The sequence below is a fragment of the Vulpes vulpes genome, chromosome 9, assembly GCF_048418805.1.
Source record: "Vulpes vulpes isolate BD-2025 chromosome 9, VulVul3, whole genome shotgun sequence".
In the NCBI taxonomy this organism is placed as follows: domain Eukaryota; kingdom Metazoa; phylum Chordata; class Mammalia; order Carnivora; family Canidae; genus Vulpes; species Vulpes vulpes.
Window position 1 is genome coordinate 37,369,095 of NC_132788.1, and position 17,037 is coordinate 37,386,131.

A 17,037-nucleotide genomic window follows, 5' to 3' on the forward strand; every position below is an offset into this window, starting at 1 on the left:
GATGATACCAGCTAACATAACACTGACATCTGAACACTGACATCTGAACGTAAGAGAAGGACAATCTCAAATATGCAAGAGCGTATAGGGTCCTGATGTTACATAAAGCTATAAAAGATCATTTCTCCCTACTTTTACGTGTCCAGGTTCATTTTAAATCAGTTCATCTGAAAATACTTTGAAGAGACTCTAAATACAGCCAACCCTTGAACACGGGTTTGAATTGCATGGATTATACAACAATTTTCTTTGATAAGTGTTATAAATGTGTTTTCTTTCTCTTTAATGATTTTTTTACATTTTCTTTCCTCTAGTTTAGCATATTGTAAGAATATAGTATATAATACATATAGTATACAAACTACGGGTTAACTATGTTATGGATAAGATGCTTCTGGTCAACAGTAGGCTGTTGGTAGTTAAGTTTTAGAGGAATCAGAAGTTACACATAGATTTTTGACTGCACGGGGGTTGGCACCCCTTACCCCTACAATTTTCCAGGGTCAACTGCACTTATTCACAAATTCAGTTAAATAATCTTGTTTAAAATATTTTTTTTTAAAAAAAAGAAGTGAAGTCAAGGCTAGAAACAAAAAATCATAAGACTTTAGGAAGGAGTTTGATGCAAAACATTTCTAGGATCTCCTCACACTGTCACTTTATGACTCTATGGTATACACATAATAATATCAGTGTGACACCAAACATAAAAGTATCACACAAATGAGCTCATTTATCCAAAAAATAACTTGGAGGCAGATTTTATTCTTATTACCATGTATAGGAGAGCAGACTGAAATTAAGCGGGGGCCAGGCCACCCATTTAATCATGGTGAGTAAATATGAGGGTCTGAGTGAGGGCAGGTAAATCGGTGCCCAGTGGAGACATGCCTGTGGAGGGCCTGTGCAGGACCAGGATCCTCCTATCCACACCTGGTATCTTTCAACGATGGTTACAATAAATCAGGGAAGCCTAGAACCAGGACTCCTGGCTTAGTACTCCTCTCATTATAAAACTGAACGATGGCAGAGAGACAGCCTGCCCCCATCACCAAGACAGGAGGGGTCAGGGCTACAATGCAGCCTCCTGGTGCATTAGGTCTGTCTTCACACAACAAACAAGTGTGACTTGGCTATCACAAATCTGACTAAAGAATGAATGTATCAGCTATAATGTTAAATATATAACGTTTAAGTATTTAACAATTAATGTTGATTACTCTCCTAAATCATAAAACATCTTTTCAAAAATATATGACTTACACCTCTTTACAAGTATTATTCAGGAACATCTGAACCAATCCTTACTTTCAATGATCTTCTATCATATGTAGTCATTCTCTTATATATAATCATATGTAGTCATATGTATCGTGTGTATCACCCTATTGACTTTTACACTGCACTCAGTTACAGACATTCTTTTGAACACAGCACATCAGAGTAGGACTGAGGAACCAGTAGTTTATTGGTCATGGTTCTTACTGTCTTTCCTTTCATCATCCTTATTCCCTCATCTCCTTCAATCCTTCTTCCCACCCCACATCAAAACACCTCAAGGGTACCGTAAAAGTAGAAAAGAATACTTCCTTCTAAATGTAGAGAAGTGGTATATTTGTGGAAAGGGTGTCCTTCTGTCCTCCTAATTATATAACTCACAAGTTCACTGAATAGAATAAGAGGCTCATGTATTTACATTGTTACTTTGAGTTTCAAGATTTTTACTTTGTTCTCTAAAGATACTGACTTGGACTCCTACCCATCAAAAGCAGAGAAATGCATCTGAAAAAGTGGAACTAAGTATGCCAAGAAGTGCAGGACAAGTAAATGGCAGTCGGACTGTATCAGAGTACTGTAAATCACTAAAAATCACCTGTTAACACAAAAAATGAAACTTGTCCTTAATTATTGACTCTTACCCTGATATTGTGCCATATCTTTTGACCAAAGAGTCTCCGTTCCATACTGAGTTTCATCGTATAAAAATTTAACTTCCGTGGCCCCCGCATCTTCTGCATTCTGAATTAGTTCCTAATCAAGAAATATATCAAAAAAAATTTAATTATACAGTAATCCACCACCCATCTTTGAATTTACCCATAACATTTAAAAAGTAATTGTATTTAAGAAACAGAAACTCATTATTGGCATCATTACCTTTAAATGCAGTGGGGATATGACTGCAAGTAATTGTCATAGGCATCGAGAATATGGTTGAGAGCTTGTGAGTCTTTCTCTAATCATACACCTAAAATGTGATTTTTGACTTGCTATCTCCTAGTTCCGAATACAAATCCTGAGACTATTTATAACTCTCTTATTTAAGATCTACCCAAAGCCTTTATTCAAAAGAAATTATTCCATTTCCAAGAGCTGCGCAGACTGTTCTCTTTCTGGGACAGGTACTTTATTCTCAAAGCAGTGACTAAACACAGACTTCTATTTATCACTTCCTTACCAAGATTACTTTCTCTTAGGAAAAATGTACCAGTCTTAATGTACCCACTAGTATTCTGCATTCTTGAGAAGTTGGGAGATGAACCTGTCTTTCCCCTGTACTAGAGCCGAAAGCGTCTGCACAGTCAGAACTGACTCATTCCTTTCTCATAAAGAAGATAGTAATGTTATTTGTTTGGTGGATGAGTGGTCGCACCTCCGCAACGTAGAAAGAAAAGAGCAAACTGCAAAATCACACCCGATGGCAACTGCAAAAACATCCTCACAGTCTCACAACCCCTATCACTTTGGCATGCCTACCAACAACATGTTGGGCGCTGGTTCATTTGAAGGGAGCACCAGACTCTGAAATAAGAGTCCAACTCTTAAAGCCAATGCCATCATCATCAAACTTGAAATGAACTCAAGAAAATATTTCTTGCTTATTCTGGGCCTTGATTAAATTTAGTAAGGCAACTGCCTGGATGAGCTCTGACTTAGATCAAACCAAATCAAATGGTTATATTCACCTTGTATTATTCACCCTAAATGAGGGGAGGGAGCAGTGAAGACAGATAAGAAGTGAGGAGAACTTATACTGATCCTACGACAATGCCAACAGCAAAATCTTTACCAGACAGGAAAGGGACACAGTGCCCACAGGCCCTGAGACAACAGAAGACTGAGTGAGGGGACAGAGCAGAAGTAGAGAGCTAGTTTTGAGATACGGTATGGTGTTAGTTGACCCAGTGCACACTGAAAGGCTGGGGAGTCCTAGCCCATCTGCTATTGAACCTGGAACAAGAAATTTTGAACCACGCCCTTATCTACATCATCAGCTACAAACTGCTCCTATTTATACATCTGCCTATCTCTCAAAAGATTTTTAAGACCAATCCCTATCGCATTTAGTCTAAAAGAATTCCTAAAAATTAGCAATTTTACTTACATTAGGACTTTATAATATAAAAGACAGAAAAAAGAATTAAATGGGTAGCAAAATACAATGTTATCTATAAAATGATAGGACTTTCGAGGTTGGATCTTGTTTTCATTTGAGTATCTGTTTGTGATTTATGTGCATTTGAGGGAGCAGTTATGAAGAAAATGGAACATAAAACCCTAAGTCTCAGACCCCAACTATCAGTTTCCAGCTGAACAAAAAACAAGATGGTATACTTTTTTCTCAAGGGATAGCTTTCAAACTGACTCTGAGAAGAGGCAATAAATGTGCCAATTTGCACATGACTTTGGGCAAGTCAGTAAAATATCTGTGGACCTGTTTCCACAAACATCAGGAAAGGTAGTGGTATTTAGGTCTAGGTATTTCTAAGATTCCTATTAATTAAACCTACAAGGGCTGAATTCTACTACAGTATCCACAGAACAAGATTATATTGAGCTGGCTCGCACACAAGCACACACAGTACACACCCTGGGAGGACTATCAGCTGCTTGCTACCTAACTGTAAGGTGTACAAAGATCTCACTCAGACCATTGCCCTGTATCCCCACAGCCCTCACTCACTAACTTATGAACTGATGAGCCCCGACTCCCATTACCACCAACTAAATCTTCATTGAAAATGTATTCTTGGGATGCCTGGGTGGCTCAGCGGTTGAGCATCTACCTTCAGCTCAGGGTGTGATCCCAGGATCTGGGATCAAGTCCTGCATCAAGCTCCTTGTGAAGAGCCTGCTTCTCCCTCTGCCTATATCTCTGCCTCTCTCTCTCTCCCTGACTTTCATGAATAAATAAACAAAATCTTAAGAAAAAAGGAAGGAAGGAAGGAAGGAAGGAAGGAAGGAAGGAAGGAAGGAAGGAAAGAAAGAAAGAAAGAAAGAAAGAAAGAAAGAAAGAAAGAAGAAAGAAAGAAAGAAAGAAAGAAAGAAAGAAAGAAAGAAAGAAAGAAATTCCATTCACCTCTGTCACCCCAACAACACAATGACCACACTCTTCCCATCTTTACTGTCCTAATACCTTGCTACAAAAGTTTTCAAACTAACCTTCTGTGAACCACTGATGCTTATTCTGAAATGTGAACTTAAATTGCTCCAATTTACTGTCATTATTAAAATCCTAGTCAAATTTACAAAACACACAAAGAAAGAATCCTAAAAGAAGCAAGAGGAAAAAAGTCCTTAACTTGTAAGGCGAAACAGATCAGGTTTACCACAAATCTCTCCCCAAAAACCTGGCAGGCCAGAAGACAGTGGTACATTCAATTTGCTGAATGGCAAAAACACGCAGCCCAGAATTCTCTATCCAGCTCTCATTCAGAATAGGAGAGAGCAAGAGTTTCCTAGACAAACAAAAACTAAACAAGTTCATGACTACTAAACCAGCCCTGCAAGAGAAATATTAAAGGGGACTCTTCAAGTGGGAAAGAAAGACCAAAAGCAACAAAGACTAGAAAGGAACAGAGAAAATCTCCAGAAACAACTTTACCAGTAATACAATGGCACTAAATTCATTACTGTCAATAATCGCTCCGAATATAAATGAAGTAAATGCTCCCATCAAAAGACACAGGGTACCAGCATGGACCAAAAAACAAGACCCATCTATATGCTGCCTGTAAGAGACTCATTTTACACCTAAAGACACCTACAGACTGAAAGTGAAGGGGTAGAGAAACACCTACCTCACTAATGGCTGCCAAAAGATAGCCAAAGTAGATACTTTAATCAGATAAACTAGATTTTAAACTAAAGACTGTAACAAAAGATGAAGAAGAGCATTATATCATAATTAAGGGGTCTATCCATCAAGAAGATCTAACAACTGTATATATTTATGCCCTCAACTTGGAAGCACCCAAACTCATAAATCAATTAATAACAAACATAAAGGAACTCACTGACAATAATACAATGACAGTAAGAGGACTTTAAGACCTCACTTGTATCAATGGACAGATCATCTAAGCAGAAAATCAACAAGAAAACAGTGGCTATGAATGACATGCTAGACCAGATGGGACTTAACAGATGTATTCAAAGCATTTCATCCTATAGCAACAGAATGCACATTCTTTTTGAGTGCATATGCAACATTCTCCAGAACAAATCACATACTAGATCACAAATCAGGCTGCAACCAGTAGAAAAAGACTGAGATCATCCCATGCATATTTTCAGACCACAATGCTATGAAACCTGAAGTCAACCACAAGAAAAAAATTTGGAAAGATCACAAATGGGATTAAAGAACTAAAGAATGAATAGATTACCCAGAAAATTAAAGAAGAAATTTAAAAATACACAAAAGCAAATGAAAATTTAAAAATGACAGTCCAGGGACGCCTGGGTGGCTCAGCGGTTGAGCGCCTGCCTTTGGCCCAGGGTATGATCCTAGAGTCCTGGGATCAAGTCCCACGTCAGGCTCCCGCATGGAGCCTGCCTCTCTCTGCCTATGTCTCTGCCGCTCGCTCTCTCTTATCTCTCGTAAAAAAAAAAAAAAAAAAAAAAAAAAAGTCCAGAACCTTTGGGATACAGCAAACACAGTCCTAAAAGGGAAGTAAATTGCAATACAGGCCTTCCTCAAGAAGCAAGAAAAGTCGCACATATCCTAACTTTAGTGTAAAGGAAGTAGCAAACAACAGCAAATAAAGCCTAAATACAGAAGAAGGGAAATAATAAAGATTAGAGCAGAGAGAAATGATATAGAAAGAAACAAACAAAAAAACAGATCAATGAAACTAAGAGCTGGTTCTTTGGAGGAATTAATAAAATTGATAAACCCCTAGCCAGACTTATCAAAAGCAAAGAGAAAGGGCCCAAATAAATAAAACCACAAATGAAAGAGGAGAGATGAGAACCAACACCACAGAAATAGAAACAATTATGAGAATATTATGAAAAATTATATGCCAACAAACGCAGCAATCTAGAAGAAACGGACAAATTCCTAGAAACGTACAAACTACCAAAACTGCAAAAGAAAATCTGAGCAGACCCATAACCAGCAAAGAAATTGAAATCAATAATCAAAAATCTCCCAAAAAACGAAAGTCCAGGGCCAGATGGCTTCCCAAAGGAATTCTATCAGATATTTAAATAAGAATTAATACCTATTGTTTTTAAACTGTTCAAAAAAATACAAATGGAAGGAAAACTTCCAAACTCTGAAGCCAGAGTTTACCTTGATTAAAACCAAAGACCTCATTAAAAAGAATTAAAGGTCAATATCCCTGATGAACAAGGATGCAAAAATTCTCAACAAGATGCTAGCTAATAGGATCTCACAGTACATTAAAAGAATCATTCTCCACAACCAAGAGGGATTTATTCCTGGGCTGCAGGGCTGGTTTAATATTTACAAATCAATCAATATGACACACTACATTAATAAAAGAAAGGATAAGAACCATATGACCTCCTTAATAGATGCAGAAATAGCATTTGACAAAATACAGCATTCATTCTTGATAAAAACCCTCAACAAAGTAAGGATAGAGGGAACACACCTCAACATCATCAAGCTCATATACAAAAAACCCACAGCTAATATCATCCTCAATGGGTAAAACACTGACAGCTTTTCCTCTACAGTCAGGAACAAGGCAGGGATGTCCACTTTCACCATTACTATTTAACGTAGTAGTGGAAGTCTTAGCCTCAGCAATCAGATAACACAAAGAAATAAAAGGCATCCAAACTGACAAGGAAGAAGTCAAACGTTCACTATCTGCAAACAACAGGATTCTCTAACTAGGAAACCCAAAAGACTCCACCAAAAAATTGCTAGAACTAATGTGTGAATTTAGCTAAGTCACAGGATATAAAAATCAATGTAAGCAAATCTGATGTATTTCTATACAGCAATAATGAAGCAGCAGAAAGAGAAATTAAGGAATTGATCCCATTTACAATTGCACCAAAACTGTAAGATACCTAGGAGCAAACCTAACCAAAGACGTAAAAGATCTGTACTCTGAAAACCATAGAATACTCATGAAAGAAACTGAAGATGCCACAGAGAAATGGGGGAAAAAATCCATGCTCATGGATTGAGAGAACATACATTGTTAAAATGTCTCTATCACCCAAAGCTATCTACACATTTAATGCAATCCCTATCAAAATTCCACCAGCCTTTTTTTAAGATGTGTTTATTTTAGAGAGAGTATGTGTGTGCATGTGAGCAGAGAGAGGGGTGTTAAGGGAGAGGGAGAAAAATCTCAAGCAGAATCCCCATCGGCCACGGAGCCCGACGCAGGGCTTGATCTCATAACCCTGAGAGTGTGGCCTGAGCTGAAACTCAGTCAGACACTAAACCAACTGAGCCACCCAGGCACCCCACCATCAGCATTTTTCACAAAGCTGGAACAAACAATCCTAAAATTTATATGGAACCACAAAAGACCCCAAGTAGCCAAAGTAATGATGAAAAAGAAAAGCAAAGCAGGAGGCAACATGATTCTAAACTCCGAGCACTATTACAAAGCTGTGATCATCAAAACGGTATGACGCTGGCACAAAAACAGACATAGAGATCAATGGAACAGAGCAGAAAACCCAGAAAGTGGACCCACAGCTATATGGTCAACTAATCCCCAACAAAACAGCAAAGAATATCCAATGGAAATAAAACAGTCTCTTCAACAAATGGTGCTGGGGTAACTGAACAGCCACATACAGAAAAATGAAACTGGACCACTTTCTTACATCATATCCTAAAATAAATTTGAAATGGATCAAAGACCTAAAAGTGAGACAGGAAACCATCAAAATCCTAGCAGAGAACACAGGCAGCAACCCTTGATCTCAGCTGTAGCAACTTATAGATATGTCACCAGAGGCAAGGGAAACAAAAGTAAAAATGAATTATCAGGACTTCATCAAAATAAAAAGCTTCTGCACAACGAAGGAAACAATCAGCAAAACTAAAAGGCAACATATGGAATGGGAAATGCAAATGACCTATGAGATAAAGAGCTAGTATCCAAAATCTATAAAGAACTTACCAAACTCAACACCCAAATAACAACCCAGGTAAGAAAGGGGCAGAAGACATAAATAGACATTTTTGTCCAGGTGGCTAACAGACACATGAAAACATATTCAACATCACTCATCATTAGGGAAATACAAATCAAACCACAATTAGGGACAACTGGGTGGCTCAGTGGTTGAGCATCTAGCTGCCTTTGGCTCAGAGCGTGACCCAGAGGTCCAAGGACTGAGTCCTACATCAGGTTCCCTGTGAGGAGCCGACTTCTCCCTCTGCCTATGTCTCTGCCTCTCTCTGTGTCTTTCATGAATAAATAAATAAAATCTTTAAAAAAGCCCATGATGAGATACCACCTCATACCTGTCAGAATTGCTAAAATGAACAGCTCAGAAAATGAGAAGTTGGCAAGGATGATAAAGGGAAACCCTCTTACACTCTTGGTGGGAGTGCAAAGTGGTGTGGCCACTCTGGAAAACAGTGTGGAGGTTCCTCAAAAAGTTAAAATTTTAACTACCCTAGAGGCAGCCATTGCACTAGTAGGTATTTACCCAAAGGATACAAAAAATACAGATTTAAAGGTATGTTTATTTTTTTGTTTGTTTGTTTTATTTATGATAGGCACACAGTGAGAGAGAGAGAGAGGCAGAGACACAGGCAGAGGGAGAAGCAGGCTCCATGCACCGGGAGCTTGACGTGGGATTTGATCCCAGGTCTCCAGGATCGCGCCCTGGGCCAAAGGCAGGTGCTAAACCGCTGCGCCACCCAAGGATCCCCGCACCCCACTGTTTATAGCAGCATTATCAAAAATAGCCAAACTATGGAAAGAGTGTTCATCAACTGATGAATGGATAAAGAAGATATGGGGCATATATATACACAATGGTATATTACTCAGCCAGCATAAAGAAGGAAATCTTTCCATTTACAATGCCAAAGACGGAGCTAGAGTGTATTATGCTAAGTGAAACAAGTCAGGCAGAGAAAGACAAATACTGTATGATTTCACTCATATATGGAATTTAAGAAACAAAACAGATGAATGTGTGGGAAAAGAAAAAAGAACAAATCATAAAAGACTCAATGATAGAGAACAAACAAGATTGATGGAAGGAACTGAATGGTGGATGGGCTAAATGGGTGCTGGGTATTAAGGAAGGCACCTGTTAGGATAAGCACTGGATATTATATATAAGTGATGATGAATCAGTAAATTCTACTCCTGAAACCAAAAAAAATTAATAAAAATAAAACCAAAAAAATAAAATCACGAATGATGGAGCAATCCCCCCCAATCAGTGCCTATCAGAGCATGACTACTTAAATTCAATTAAACACGCCTAATCCTTACTCTAAAAACTTAGCATCCAAACTAGAAAATATGAAGGCCAAGATATTAAAGGCAATAAACACTACATAAATTAACAAGAAGAAAAATGCATGATAGTTGATCTACTTTGACAATTAACTGAGGAGCTTTCTCATTAAGCTTAAACACAAAACCTGATTTTGCTATATCTTCTATTGCTTTCTTTTATGGTTGTTCAGTTTTTTGGATTTTTTTTAAGTTTTTGAGGAGTATATTCAAACTAAAAAAATATATATTTGTAAAGAGAAACATATAACTAAAATCATTACCCTATTAAATAAATTCTCCTAAAAAGCAAACCTCTAAAACCAGAGGTCAAATGTGTTCATGATTTCTGCTCTGAGTCTTACATTATTTTGTTCATTTGGTTAACTGGTTGGTTTTTACAGGCTCTGCATGATGTTTCACATAATGTTTGTAAGTTTACACCATACACTTACATAAAATTACAAAGAGTGTTCCTAGAGCAACACTGTGCCCGCTCACTCACAGCACACAGTGACTTAGTGGAGTTCCTCTGCCTCTGAAACCTCCCATGTTTACAATGGCTGCATTCTCAACCCATCCTATCCAGCATATACACGCAGGCACAGAGGGAAACAGATACAGCTATTTAAATCTAGACACAATTTTTTAAAAGTTAAACACTTCTAGAACTTCCAATTCATTTTAATCTGTCTCATTTTTATCAAAGTAAATTCACACATGTAGAGGCATACAACACATGTCCTACCTTAAGAATCTGTCCTCCTTCTGGGTATCTTCTTAAAATGTCCTTGAGAAAATCAACAAGTGGTGGAGTTGTCTGACCAAATCGACCTAAAATATAGGACACATTTAAAAAATTACTTAGAAAAAAAATCCAATGTGTTATTTGGTTCCAAGACATAGTAAAATTATACAAGTGATGACTTCATACATTTTATACTGCAGCACTCAGGTACAAAAATCTACCTGACTAAAGAGATTCAGTAGAAAGCACAGCAGACTCAATTTACTGAATCTCAAGATTTTTAATTGAGCTATAAAATTCCAGTTTTAAAAAGTTCAAAAATAGACTATATATCACAAAAGATTAGTAATTCAAAAATAAAGAGCATGGTGAGGGCAGGGATTGTTGCCATTTTCCAAAGCAAATGAATGGCATATTTTGAGTACTTTGCCACTAAACAATGAGCCAGAGATAGGTGTCTATTATAAATGGCATTGTTAATATTCTCAAATTCAACCAATGTTCTCTGATTGTTCTGAGATCGCCATAGTCACTGTCCCAGTGGCTGTCTAGTTCAAATACATTTAAGCATTTCCTAACAGAGATTCTTAGAACTGACTGATCAGGTTGCCTCCAGATAGCTGGTGACAGGAAAGTATAGAGAGGATGGGGAAAGAAAAGTCAACTTTTCAGATGCACAGAAAAAAACAAAACAAAAAACAAAACAAAACAAAAAAACCCAACTCTGTATCATTAAAAAAAAAACAAAAAAAAAAACAACTCTGTGCTTAAAATAATGAAATCATCACTACAAATTCATCTTCATCATTCTGGCACAGCAGCCACCAGGACCAAGCCCCAGTAGGACTCTGCACCACAGGATGTGATACTCCATGCATTCTTATAATTCACTAGTTCCATCCGCCCTTTTTACTCCAGCTCTGATACCCCTCATCACCTCCCATGGAATATATTTTCATTCACTTTTAAAACATAATCTTTATGCAACTAAAAATGGCATGTGCTCCTGGTAAAGTCAACGTAATACCTCCCCCTTTCAAGCCTCTTGATTGAAGGTTTACAAAAAGATGACGATTTTTCAAAGTCAGATCTCCAATCTTGATCCAGTCAGATAACTGAAAAAAAGAAAAAAACATGTATGAAAAGTAATATTGGTCCTAAAACAGTACATCCAAAACTATCTCAATTTTGTTTTTCACTTAAGAAATAATGCTTAACTGTACTTATCAGGAAATAAGTTGCTCTGCAGAAATGAGTATTTCAAAGGACAGAAATTTAGTCAAACATCTTATTTAACTTAAAGGATTTTTCTTAACCTATAGGATTTTAACTTAAACCTAAAGGATCTTTTCCTTAAATAATTACAAATAAAGATCTGCTTTAAAATAACTTAAAATTTTTATGATGAACCAGGCTCATCAACATCAACAAAATCATTCTTTTCCATTTCCAAAGTGTCCCAGGCAGAGCCAAAGCCAGATCAACTGTCTCCCCAGTGGTCACTCACATGCTACTACGGAACGGTCTCTTACAGGTCAACGGTCTGCAAAACATTACTCAAAAGTTCAGCTGCGGAATCGCCTTCATAACTTACACTCAACAGCGTGTGTGTGAATGACATCATTCACCCTATCAAACATTCAGAATCTCCAAGGGTCTGCCACCCACCCCACACTGATATCCATCCCTCCAGGTTGCTAAAGCTCAACCTGTCAAAAGTGGCCTCACTGCATTTCCTTCCAAACCCTTATCTCTCATCTTTTACTCTGTATCTCAGTTAACAGTGGTACCTTCTACCTTTTCACTTTAGAGGGAACAGGTGGGGAGAAGTTCTCTCTCTCTGCAAACCACATGTCCAGTTACCCTCCAGGGTCTAGCATGCCCATCCCCAATTTCTCTCAGACCTGACTTGCTCTTCCTCCATTTCCAATGCTCAGACTCCCAGTATTTCTTGCATTTTTTATGTCTCCTTTTTTCTGTGTATCATCTTCATTCTAGTCCCCATCTCTAAAATACAAATCTGAGCACTTTGTTATAGTTTCCAGCTTATAAAGCACTTTCATATGCATATTCCCATTGAATCTTAAAGCAAGTCTGAAAAAAACCCTGAAAAGTACAGTAATTACTTTGTGTTGTTAACCAGCAAACTTTCAGCAGCAACCCTAATTCTGGAACATATTAATAGAGTGGAATATCAAACAGTAATGAAAAATGGACTAACTACACTACACATAACTTTGGGTGAATATTCATAACATAATATTGAGTGAAAAAAAAGTTAATTCTGGGTTTACTACATATGGAATAACAAGCTTCTTATAAAGTTCATAAATAACTAAAAGTAAACAGTATAACATGCAGGTTATATATCTAGGTTAGAGACATACACATACACATATGTGGATATATATGCACACAGGTGTATATTATGTATACACATATATACACACACTTAGGAAAACTATTAAAAAGACTACAAAAACAGGTAACAGAGTAATAAACACGAAGGGCTACAGGAAAAGAAACAGGCACACGGGCTGGGGACAAGAAACACAGAGGTAAATATAAACTATCAAGTGTTCCCAGTGTCCAGTTGGATGTCATCTTGGTTCATTCTGTTAGTTAACTGATTAATTACTAAAAGATAGCCATGCATAAGCCAAGGATTACTAGTCCAATTTAGTAATAGCTAACATACATCTGAATGAAGAAAGGCAGGATGGAAGGAAATTTTAATGCAGGAAGTAGCCTGCAGGTCTTAAAGACGACTTGAAAGGGAAGAAGACAGAGTAGAATCATGTTAGTAAAAAGAGAACTGGCTATGTGAGTCTATGAATGCTTCTGGTGGACGGTGATCAGCGGCCTATGTAGAGGGAAGTGATTCTCCCAAAGAGAAATCAAGCAGCACAGATAACTGACCTCAGCAGTGCTATCAGCTTTCTCCTCCTGAGTCTGCCAAGATTCAGGGATTTTGCTAGGGCCTCTCTCCTTCCCAGAACCTAAATCACTCCAACCAAGCAAAGTAACACAGTCCTATTCATCACCAGAAGCAATGAAATCTTAAAAGTTACCCATTTAAGTATCTGTACATTTGTTTTAAAACAGAGTGATTATCAAAGGATTTGAACATCTGGATCTCTGTCCATGCCAGCCTTAACCTCCCTCAAAAACCTCAGAGATGCTCATTTTCATTTACTATGAAACAATAAGTCTTTCCAATTTACTAAGCGAACAATACGATATTAATTACAATTGGATCCCCTCCACCCCCACCCTGACACTTCTTCCCTTGTTCAGGGGTCAAGGACACAAGGGGGTCCTAAGGTTCCAGAGTTGACAGAAAGGACATTTTTGATCAATTAAGAGACAGGAAAGTTAAGTAATACTTCAAACCTCCTGCTTTGAGGTTCGACCACATTTGGATCAGGAAAATGCACAGCTATCACTAACAGCTCAGTCTCTTCATGAGACCAGAGGTACAGTGAAGAACTTACAAATTCCACTTCTAGGCCAGGGAAAGCAAAAGAGAGACAAGGAGAAGGAGGAGCATAGGTGACCCAGAAAGACAGAGGGCTGAGTAAGCGCCTTCGCTTACTCTGTCCAATACCAACCAAAACCAGTGAATTGACAAGGAGCCGTCAACAGTTTCTGTGTCCTGCCCACCCTGACATATTTAGAATTCCATTATCTCTGGGTCTGACTCAAGGCTTGTGAACAACATTGGCAAGACCCTCTTGTCTTACTCTACATCTACCCCCACTACACTGCACACATGCACACATGTGCACATCCATCTGGTACCAAACTGCAACCAGCATACCTTTTATAAAGTCTCCCATACATTCTTTCCTTTCGGTTTCCCCTCTATAGTCAAGAGTCTAGAACATCCCTAGCTCAAGATAGCACAAGTGTCCTAACCAGATCTCGACCCACCCACCCCCACTCAGTCTGAAACACTTGATGCACCACAGCCACATTCACCATCCACTATCAATGCTTTGCACAGACATCTCCAAAAACACTTCTGATGACGACCCAGCCACAAAGAAGCCTGACAGTATGACCACATGTTAAGGGACAGGATGACAGAGTAGACCCAGAGGAGTAACCAAAAAAGGGGGTACAGAACCAGAAGAGTAGACACAGCAAGGCAAAGAGACAGAGGGGGGCCCAGAAAAAGAGGTAGGGATGACAAGTTTTGCTCCTCAATTCTGTCCAGTCTTCAATCAAGTCACTGTCTGCATGCCACCAAACACCTGGGGAAGCTGGTAAGGAGGGTTGAGCTGTGGAGGAACAGAAGAGCAGTTTATCTAGAAACCTGTGTCTAAGTGCTCAAGAGCCCATGGTGTGGACCCAGGTACATAGAAGGTCAAGATTACACTGAGGGATTAAAAGTCACAGGGATCAAGTACTTCATCAGTTTGTATTGGGTATAAATCCAACACCTGAAAGGTCATCCTGTATGGCTCAGTGCTCCATATACACTTAACATGTTTACCTCCCTTAAATCCTGGAAATGATCTTTCAGCACATTAGAAGAAATTTATTCAGATAAAAGAGTAAGTTACTTTTCAGTAAAATGCAGAGTATGTTAATTTTCAGTAAAATGCCTCCATTTAACTCCTCCTTTGAGAAAATTTGTTTTTTCAGTCATCTTAAAAAATATATAGGACAATATGAAATACTCCCATCTTCCGAGGTTTTGATGTCATTCATTTGCAGCTCAGACGTTTTCATGGGAATGCACTCCTCAAAATAACAGCTTCTATAATATAGTCTGAAGAACCTTTCAACCCTACATGTCTGTGATTCAAAACTAAGGGGAAACCTCTAAGACATTAAAGTCGAAATTAATCCCAGCTAAACGTACGACGCAATCAGGGGGGAAAAAAAAAAAAGAGCAATGGCTAAGTCGCTTCAAGACGAGTAAACAACAACAACGAAAACCCTCTTGGCTGTAACGCCCATCAGAAAAAGTATCTTCATTTCAGGAAGTGAAGATTCAGACAAAAGGGCGGGCAGGGGGCAGGGTGACACAAATGCTGGAACGGTGAATATCAAGGAACGATGATGCTCCCGTTACTTCCCGAGCATCATCTCCAGGGTGAGCACTGCAGGGGCGTCTGCCTCCCGCGGCACCGGATGAAGCCCGTTCCGTCCCCGGTCAGGAGCCTGCGGAGAGCGAGGGGCCGCGCTGCAAGCCCGAGCACGGGGCGGGGGGGGCAGCGGCCGGCGGCCCTACCTCCCGGCCGCCCAGCCACAGCCGCTGCTCCGACGCCGGGAAGCCCGTCTCCGCCAGGATGCGCTCCTTGAGGTCGCGCACGGTCCAGGACGCCCGAGCCGCCACGGTCCTGCAGCCCACGCAGCCGGGCAGGACGGTCACCCGCAGCCACCTGCAAGAGGCAAAGGAACCTTCAGTGGGGGCCACGTGGGGCCGAGCGCCCCGGGCCGGCGGCGGCGGGGCGCCTCGCGGCCCTGGGCCCGGCCCGGCCCGCCCCGGGCAGCGTTACCTGTCCCCCATCGCCAGCGTCCTCGCCGCGCGCCGCGCCCGCTCACGGCCGCCGCCGCCGCACCCAGAGCCCCGGCGCGGGCCGGCAGCGCGGGATCCCCATGGCGCAGGCGGGCGCCGCCCCGGCCGGGCTCAGCCACAGCCCCGCGAGCCGCGGCGCGGGCCGGGCTGGAAATGCGAGAGGAAGCCGCGGCCGCGGGGCGGGGCGAGGGCGAGCAGCGGCGGCGCGCTCCCAGCCCCCGGAGCCCCTGGAGGCGCCGCCCGCGGGCACGCGCCCGCCGGGACCGTTAGCCGCGCGGTCTACCCGCCCCGCCCCGCCCGCGTCAGCAGGCCCCGCCCCGCCCGCGTCTGCAGGCCCCGCCCCGCCCTCGGGCCACGCCCCCGCCCGCGTCAGCAGGCCCCGCCCTGCCCACGGGCCACGCCCCCGCCCGTGTCTGCGGGCTAGCGAGCCCGTCTGCAAGCGCGCGGGGCCCAGGAGGACCTGAAACACTTCATTGAATATGCAGAACACACACGCACACACAGAAGACGTGTATTTTCCCCGGCGGACTTCAACAGTACCGTGAAAGGCAGAGCTAGACATTCCTAGGGCCTACGTCTCCTTCGCCTCTGATGACTTTCAATCTCTGGAAACATCTCCAAATAAGATTTATGGTGACCTCTTAGGCACAGCGGGGGAACGTGGGGATTGCAGAACACAAGTGTCTTTCACGGTTTCCCGTTTGTTTTGAAGGGACAGAAGTAGGATCAGTGAGTGGTTCAGTTTGCCAGAGGAAGGAGAGCCAGTAAGAAAGTAATAGATGAGAACACAAGAACACACAGGAACATATCCTGTGACATGTTAAGATGCATGTAACTTATTCGGGCAACGTTAGCTTTTGTTGGTGGTCGCCTCAGTGTTTTCCCATCACACCTGCAAGCTCTTTGAGATCAGAAACCAGAGCCTTAAAGTTGATGGCATCACCCAAGAGTAACAAACGTTGCCTTGTAACTTAAAAGTGCACATTGCAGAATGAAGCTGCAGAAAATGTCTTTTC

General features: G+C 40.8%; 1 protein-coding gene across 5 annotated transcripts in view; it reads right to left on the reverse strand.

The window, feature by feature from the left end:
- SACS (sacsin molecular chaperone) overlaps nt 1–17,037 on the reverse strand; it is an 89,754-nt gene that overhangs the window by 33,103 nt on the left and 39,614 nt on the right. For 4 of the 5 annotated variants that reach the window (XM_025996666.2, XM_072719817.1, XM_072719818.1 and 1 more), the window contains exons 3-6: nt 15,734–15,884; nt 11,519–11,606; nt 10,492–10,577; nt 1,920–2,031 (exon numbers count right to left, since the gene is read on the reverse strand). In XM_025996666.2, coding sequence (XP_025852451.2) covers nt 1,920–2,031; nt 10,492–10,577; nt 11,519–11,606; nt 15,734–15,884 — 437 coding nt within the window. Of the gene's footprint in view, nt 1–1,919; nt 2,032–10,491; nt 10,578–11,518; nt 11,607–15,733; nt 15,885–16,001; nt 16,140–17,037 lie in introns of those variants that run through there. The other variant, XM_072719816.1, reaches the window with a different exon arrangement.